This window comes from Medicago sativa, chromosome 3, assembly GCF_051527215.1.
Source record: "Medicago sativa cultivar Bolivia chromosome 3, Bolivia_mono, whole genome shotgun sequence".
Taxonomy (NCBI): Eukaryota; Viridiplantae; Streptophyta; class Magnoliopsida; order Fabales; family Fabaceae; genus Medicago; species Medicago sativa.
In genome coordinates this window covers 25,552,934-25,561,948 of record NC_140751.1, presented here as the reverse complement: position 1 = coordinate 25,561,948, position 9,015 = coordinate 25,552,934, and the positions used below count along the sequence as shown (strand labels likewise).

At 36.4% G+C, this 9,015-nt stretch overlaps 1 protein-coding gene and 1 pseudogene across 1 annotated transcript; both read left to right on the top strand.

Annotated features, from left to right (window-relative positions):
• The first annotated feature begins 1,452 nt into the window (after positions 1–1,452).
• Positions 1,453–2,592, top strand: LOC146936662 (F-box protein SKIP23-like). Its single transcript, XM_085749263.1, has one exon. It carries the CDS (start codon positions 1,453–1,455, stop codon positions 2,590–2,592), a length of 1,140 nt encoding a protein of 379 aa, XP_085605389.1.
• A 5,328-nt stretch (positions 2,593–7,920) lies between these two features.
• On the top strand, positions 7,921–9,015 carry LOC146936661 (F-box protein SKIP23-like; annotated as a pseudogene).

Genomic DNA, 9,015 nt, shown 5'->3' with positions numbered 1-9,015 from the left:
TTGAGGAGGGGTGCACAATATTAAGTTGTGACATAAGCACTTGAACATAGATTAGTCTCATTGTAGGACTTACGTTATGCGAATATTTTGTAGATTTAATGACATTAGTCTTGCCAGTTATCTATGGTGATACACAATTTACACTAACAAATTAGTTAATTGAACCCAACGAGTGTGACTTTGTTGGTTAAGTGGTGAGCTTCTTGATAGTAATGGAAACAAAACCAACTTAGTGAGTACTAACTAGATTTTACCTCGAGTTTGACACAAAAGAAAACACCTGATTCTACTTAGTACTGACATGGTTCTACCTTGAGTTTGACACGAAAATTACAACAACTGTAGTATTTGAAAACAAACATTCATAAATGATGCGGGCAATGAATACCTTTAGCATTTAGACGTGCCCTCGTTGAAAAGCAACCGCGACACTTGCAACAAACAAGGTTTTTGACTTACGTAGGGGCTTTCAACTGCCAGATTCCAGACCAATGCCTGGGTCGCCGTAAATGAGATGCATCCACAAGTTCTATACGTACTTCTAACGTAGTAGTGTCCATTATTTTCCACATTCCAAACTAGCCTATCATCAAGTAGTTGTGCAAGGAGGGGCGTTCTTAGTATTTCAGTCACCATTTTATCATTAAACACGTGTTTCACAACCTCTTATTCTACATCTTATTTGTGGTCTCAAGCAAACCGTTAGCTATCACATTTTCCAAATGAAAAGCACATGGTATAGTTCTTGATATGCAATCTTCATCATTCAACCAAGGTTTATCCAATTTAGTGTTCTCCCCTGAACCGGTACACCATCTAAAACTCCCTCAGACAATGAATTTAGTACTGAATATACCACGACACACATAACTTGGGTTGTGTCCCAAGGATGATGTCAAGAAACTTCTATGAGGAAAATATTGTGCTTTGATCAAACAGAGATACCACAACTTTCGGATTTGTTTGAAATTTCCATATGCTAAGCATGGCCAAGTTGAAAATTGTAAGATCCTTAAACCCCATACTTCCATGCATGAGATTTGTGAATAACAATATTTTCCCGTTATCAACACATAAGAGGGGATTTAGTTTTTTTTTTTTTTATATATTTTTTTAGGGATTTTGAATATAAAACTTGGATAAAATTATTATTATGCTAATAAAATACACCCTCCGGTCACTATTATAAGCAAAAATTAACATTTTAAATTCATTCATTAAATGATGTATTTGGTCTATAATAAAGACTATGTACATCATTTATTGAATGAATCTAAAATTGTGATTTTTGCTTATAATAGTGACCGGAGGGTGTAATATTTTAATGAAAATAAATAAAAGAAAGTAATGAGCCAACTATAAAACTCTAGCGCCTCTATTCTCGTTTCACATCCATCTTTCTTGTTTTTCCACAGCTAGAGTTTTCAGCAACCCTAGCTCCTTCGTCCGTTGATGGCGGTAGACTGGTCTGAATTCCCTAAGGATCTCCTGCAACTGGTATTCGAAAAATTGAACAGCGAATTCTATCGATGCAGTTTTCGATCTGTGTGCTCACCATGGCGCTCTTCCGTTCCGAAAAGTCATCATCATCTCAAGTTACTGACTTCCACAATACAAATCCATTCCAACAATAGGGCTCCCATCTTCCCTCTCTTCAAACGAACACTCTTCCTCATCTCACCACCCTCTACAAAAAAAGTCCTAGACTGCTCCTGGTTAGTCAAGATCGGTCCAGATTCACGTCACAGAAATTGCCTCTTCTGGAACCCTCTCTCAGTCTCACCTGACAACAGACTCCCTCTTCTTTTCCGTGGAATTGTCGATTTCAACCGATATTGCTTCCTCCATCTCGGCGATGAGTTTTTCATCGGTGACTTCCCTTGCAAATATTCTCAAAATGCCCTTTCTCGCAACTCAATCTACAAGAAAAAGCTCGTTTCTTATCACACTTTTCATTACAGCAATGGAAAACGGCATCCTTCTTCCGCTCTTCTCACTATTCATGTTTCTGGGAGACTTGCTATTTTCCAATACAGTATTGAGAAGTGGACATGTCCCGAGGTGCGGTTGACTTATGTTGATGTCTGTGTTTTCAATGGGCAGCCTATTGCTGTTGATTCTACTGGTTGCACTGTCACTATACAGCCACAGGATTTAAGTTTGGTTGTGGTGGCAGAGGCTGTGTTTCATATAGGTAACAAATTATTGGTGGAGAGTGATGGTGAGTTGTTGCTTGTCAATAAGTGTGTGACTTTTGTTGATGTTGATGTTGATTGGATTGGAATGGAGAGTGTTGTGAGCTTTGATGTATTTAGGCTTGATAATAAAGAGAAGAAGTGGGTGAAGGTGACAAATTTGAAGGATAGGGTTTTGTTTTGGGGGGATGATAGTGCTTTTTCTGTTTCCGCTTCGGATTTGGGTTTGAGAGATGGGAATTGTGTGATATTCAGCGATGATCTATGTGTTCATTCCACCGCCGGGGTCAGCGTCAGTGTTTTTTGCTTGGATAAACGTCAGATTTTACCTAATTTCCCTTGTAATGTCAAACTTTACCGAAATGGATTAGGTTGCAGTGAATTGTGCTGGAAATAATCAACACTTATGTTCATGTAAACATCAACTTTGTTTCTGATGCCATATTGGATAATTTTTTTCTTCTTTTCAAAATGAACTTTGTTGAAATATTCTTACAATGTCTGTTGGCCTTTTAACTGATTATTTTTTGTATAATTGAAAATTGTCTTATCTAACTTGTTCGTAAGCAACATTAACTTATGAGAGTTTTTTAATTAGGAACTAAATGCTTAACTCACTTGAGAAGTTCCAATATGGTTGAAACTAACCCAAACTGAGCCATATGACTGATAAGTAAGGGTTATTTTTTATGTAAAGACAAGTATTAGTAAATTATTAGATTTGTAAGATGTTAGTGGAGAACGGGATTTGAACACTAGCTCCCTTATCCCACTCTCCCAAGTCCCAATCACTAGTTCATTCTTATGACTCCCTTATTCCCCTTACAGTAAGGGATTGACAAGTATAAGGTGTAAGGAAAGGCTAAGATGCTTGGTAGTGGTTGGATGATAATGACCGATTTGCCTCACTTGACTAGATATACATTTTATTGGGATTGATCAGGCTGATTTGCATATTGATTGCCAAGCTTAACCTCATGATTAGAGAAGGCTGAAATTGAGTAAATGAGGGAGCTAAATAACAGAACGTAGTTTGCGGTATAAATTGGATCCTCTCCTTCACTCCCCTCTATGTATCTTTCCTTCCTAATCTTATTCTCTCGGTTTTTTTAATGAAGATAGGGAGTAAGATTAAGAGATATTGAGAGTAAACAAGAGAGATATAAAGGTGAGTGAAGAAGAGGATCCAAAATTCCAAATCCATCAAGGCATTGATGGGATTGAATATCATGGATAGAGAGCACCTCACTGAAGTCATTCTGAATGGATTGAAGGACGAGGTGAAATTTGAACGTAAGTGCTGGGTCAATTTCCATTCCTCTAGGTGGTTAGCCGAAAAATAGAGCCCAAAAATGCTACGTTGTCAACCTGATTTAGGTATCAGCTGACACTTATACTACTACTTTTTTTATTGCTGATAACTACGCAGTTTATGGTGAATATATATAGGAAGAACAAATAGAATGTGACGTACGTAGAAAAGAACGTATAGGAGTAGGTGTAGGAGTATGTAATTCTTATTCAAGTTATGTGGCTGCTCAGAACCAATTTTTTGTGCCTACATGTGTAGGCGCCTAGTGTTTTGTTGTGTCGTGGCTCACGTTCAAATATTTTTCTAGTATATGAGATGTATCTATTCATATCTTTGCTGTAGGGATATACCTTGCGAAAGTATGTTAGTTGCCTTGTTTTGTACTCATTATGTAAGTCGAAGTGCATCTATGTTAGATCCCTTTTACTTTTGACAAAACCAAGCTTTTCTTTCCTTTAATAGCTCATCATATCACTATTTTGCTTGCTTTGAGCCGGTTTATACTAGAAATTTAGTTCGGTTAATGCTTGTTTGCATGAATCATAGTATTTGTTGAGTTGTTTGTTAGTTGTTAAATCAGTAAGTCCACTGCTTCTGCTCATAGTGTTTGTTGAGTTGTTTGGAGCATCTCCACCCCAACTTATCTCATAGTTTTTTTTTTGAGGGGTTCTCTCACAGGGGTTATTAAGTGCGTTTCACTTGTATACATAACTTAATTTTACGATTTTCAACTTAAGTGCCTAATAAGCATTTCATCCCTTAAATCAGCAAAAAACAAGAGAAAGAGTACATGTGGAGGTAGTTGTGCCGGTTAGGTACCATTAGGAATTAGGCTAATTGATAGTTGAATATGCTGAAATTTGGTTGTTGGTGGCGTAATTTGGTTATCTATTTTGGCATGTCCCTTGTAAATTATCTCCTTTATGCTTTTAAGATTTGGATATCCATAGGTAACATATGGTTCAACTCTCATCAGCTTGGCCATCACTCCATCAGTTGGCTTCACAAAAACCGCATTGAATATTGTTCTAAATCCCAAACTGAATAAGTGCTTTCTGGTTGTAGCATGCATGTCTTGACTCCCATGTATACGAACGACTCTTGTTGCTTGGCCTCGGTATATCTCAATGTTTCCTCTTGACCCTTCGTTTCATTCTAATAAGATCAATCTCCCTGTTGCGATACTCAAAAATGAAATCCTCGGTCTTTTTTTATGAAGTCCTTTTCTTGAGCTGGAAACCTTTTTGAGCTGGAAACCTTTTTTCTGGAGTTGTGCCTTTTTACTCAAGTCCCATGCTTCACTGTGTTTCCTCTTCTTCAACATAACCTATGGAATATTGTTGAGATCCTTTGGTTGTTCCTCTTCAGCCATCTTTTCAAGTCTTCACTGTCGTTCAATGCAATTTACAATCCAATTTGTCTTGCTCATGTTTTTATGTGCCTTAACTTGTAAGCAAAACTTGAAATGAATCTGTCTTATTTTTTTTGGATGTCAGTGCTTCTTTATACGCAGGAAAATCCAATAGACATGTTTTCCTTTTCGTCGAATGCATTGTGATTAGCACGTTAAATTAAGTTGTGTCTCCTATATTTGGTTTCTCAAGATGTGTCATGTTATTATTGTCAATGAAAAATACTATAAACTGTCACGCTGAATTAAAACTGCTTTTTATATAGGTTATTCATTTATCTTCTCATTATCATGTGTTTTTTAAACTTTGTATCATGGTTCATTTTCATTCATTCAACACTCATCTTTAGAATTAATATTTATGTGTAAATGAAGAGGGTCTTAGTCAAAAGTTAAACAAATTTGATGTACCAAAGTCCTAACAGGAACATTTCTTGATGTAGGCTGGTTAAAAAAATAAATACTATTCCATTTAAGAGTGACCCCTACAAACAAATAGTATCTACTAGTATAAATGAAAAATTCTACTAATTAATTTGATCCCTAATAACTTGTTTGCGACCAAATTCAGTGTTTGACAAAAAATAATATCTAAATTCGTCTCTAACATTTGACTCACATCAATTTACTACCAAATTTTGTAAAATCTACTTTATTGCTAAAAAGAGTCGACATCTCTCTTAGAGTCTAATTCAGAGTCAACTATATCCATCTGGAGGACACGTCGACAAGAAGAGGGTACCATTCAGTTCTAGCAAGAACAAAAGTTCCCTGATCATCCCTGATACAAATATGTTGCATTTGTATTTTAGTCTTGTCAAAGAATTTCAAAAATGGGATTTGATTGTGTGCATTTGATTGTGTGTTTTGAGAAATACAATTATAATTGTGACGACCTAGGTGCACCTAGTATGTGATTTCGGCTAGGTAGAGTTACTCCGTTAGATGGAGCTACCATTAGAAGGAGAAGACTATCAATGAGATGTAAACTCCCTAATTGAAAATGTTTTACTTTTTGTTTTCAGTCGAGTTACTCCGTTAGATGGAGCCACTCTTAGTAGGAAAGAGCTATCAATGAGATGGAGCTAGTTATCGATTCACCAATTTTGATTATTTTCACTAAATTGAGTTTTCTATATTTTCTTTAAAGGCTTTTATTATGATTTTCGACAATATATTTTCTAAGGGCTTGTAATTTTAATTTCACCTCTTTACAACATTGGATTTAGAAATATTCTTATTTATGATATTAATTTTCACGTACAATGATACAAAGTAATTGCAAGCAGAAATATTCACATTGCTTCCAAATGTTAAACAGGTTTATGGACAGGATTCAGATCTTGGAAACATTGAAAATATAGAAGATACTCTGTCAAAATTTCTGTAAATATCATTTTGAGGAAAAAGGGTTATGTGTAAATTATTTATTGGTCATTTGTCGAGCTTGGTCATTAGGCTTACCAAACTAAAATGTATATGCCTATGCGCCGATCACGATTAGTGTTTTGGGTCGTGAGATATAAACTATTAGCTATCCGGTATTTTTAACAAACAGAGCCTAAGGTGAATCGATGGAAAAACTATGCTAGAACATCATTATCAAGTAAGATACCAAACTAAGACAAATATTAATGATTATTAAAGTCAAAAGAAAAATATTAACGTTAAGAGTGACTCCTACAAACAAGTATAAATGAAAAATTCTACCAATTTGATCCCTATAATTTGTTTGCGACCAAATTCAGTCTTTGACAAAAAATAATATCTAAATTCGTCTCTAACATTTGACTCACATCAATTTACTACCAAATTTTGTAAAATCTACTTTACTGCTAAAAAGAGTCAACATCTCTCCTGGAGTCTAATTCAGAGTCAACTATATCCATCTGGAGGACACGTCGACAAGAAGAGGGTACCATTCAGTTATAGGAAGAACAAAAGTTCCTTGATCATCCCTGACATAAATATGCTGCATTTGTATTTTAGTCTTGTCGAAAAGGATGATCTACGTTGCATTTTAGGCATCCTAATACCAGTTTCATCCACTTCAACTGTTGGTACCGCATATGCGGATCAGGTCCATGTCTAATCTGTCTTGCCACGTTCCAGCATCCATCAGCTGCACTGCACAATTAACTACCGCATAACTAGAAACCATTGTATTATTCGAAAGCATGTTCTTTCTTTGTTGCCACAAGCTTGAAATGAGGGAGAATCATCATTATCTATTCCAAAACAGAAAAAAAGTATCCCAACTGTGATAGAGATATTTCGGCCTGCTACACTATCAGGTGCACGACCTTCTACATCAACGTACACGGTATTGGTTGCACCCATAATAACACTGCAGAACTGTTGCTTGCTCCACATCCATTTACTACCTGCACAAACAAGAAATTAAGTGGAAACTATCTTCCTCATTATGTTCACACAAGACGCAGCCACCAGAGCAATTGATGCCGTGCTCATGACGATGCGTTCTGGTGGACAAACATTTACGACGGTCACAATTAGTGTTTTGGGCCGTGACATATAAACTATTAGCTATCCGCTATTTTTAGCAAATAGAGCATAAGGTGAATAGATGGAAAAACTAAGCTACCGCATCATTATCAACTGAGCTACCAAGCCAAGACAAATATTAATGATTATTAATATCAAAAGAAAAATATTAATGATTTTTCCATTTTATTTCTTTTAATATAAAAACTTTTTTTGTTACCATCTTTTTGAAATATAACTGATATATAGTTAAGGGTAAGTGTAATGAAGAAAATGAATACAACAGACTCTAGAATCCCTTCAACCTCCTAAAACCCCATATGTTATCTATCTCTGTTATTTTAAAAAACTCCAATCAAATCATCTTCACCCCTGTTATCCATTCCGGCTCCATCCATCATCTTCCTCAGCTCTCATTTCATAGGGTTCTGTTTTTATTATACCGTTTCTTAAAAAAGAAACCAAAAACAAGAAGAAGAAAATCGGAATCAGCATCCATGGCGGCATTGAAAATGAAAGAAGACTGGAAAGAACTCCCAAGGGAACTTCTCCATTTCATATCGCAATGAATCGACACTGAAATTGATCTCATTCGCTTCCAATCAGTTTGTTCCCATTGGCGTTCTTCATCCATCCCAAATCATCATCTTGACATTTTGCCATTTGAAGTCCCACTACTCAAATTCCCACTCGACATTGAATCCAACAACAACAACAACAATGAAGGCATTCCTATTTCCTTCTGTCACCTCTCCAAACAAAGTTTCTTCCTCATCAAACCAGCACAAACCTCAAATGGAAAACCCAAACTATCCCAATTTGAACTTCTCTCTTTTGATTTCCCATTCCACGTGCTCGATTTCAGCAAACTCTCCGTCTTCCATTTGGGATGTCAGTTCCTTGTCGAAGAAGATTCGAAACCCTCTTCATCTGATTTCATACTACCTGAAGCTGCCGTTGTTCTCACTTGCAATGGGAAGAAACCTCTCGCTCTCACCAAGAAGAAATATTCTCCTCCCTTTATGTTACTTCTCCGTTGCATCGATGAAAAACTTTTCTTGTTCCAAGACGACTTCTCAGATTATGTTGATTACATCTGCGTGTTTAAACAGAGGATTTACGCGGCTGTTGATGGAATTGGCAAGATAATTACAATTGGACCGGAGGAGAACCAAAATGTTCAGTTAGTAGCTGAACCTTTGGTTGACCATGGGAACATAAGATTCTTAGTGGAGAGCAAGGGAGATCTGCTGTTAGTGGACATTAGTGATCATGATTTAACAGTTGAAGTTTTCAGACTTGATGAGAAGGAGAAAAAGTGGGTGGAGATCGAGAATTTAGGAGATAGGGTTTTGTTCATAGGGTAAGAATATTCTTTTTCTGCTTCAGCCTCAGATTTGTGTGTTTCCGAGGGGAATTGTATAATCTTTATTGATGATGTCTTCTTCTACGATCATACAGATATGGAGCATATAATGACTATTTTTTTCATGGGTCAAGATGGTGAGCTTTGGCCTTTGTTTGATTAACCTGAATATTACAACTTGTTCTGGCCGCCTCCAGAGTGGATCATCAAAAGCCACAGTCATTAA

Coding starts and splice junctions, on each gene's coding strand:
- LOC146936662 (XM_085749263.1), top strand. CDS start 1,453: ATGGCGGTAGACTGGTCTGAATTCCCTAAGGATCTCCTGCAACTGGTA.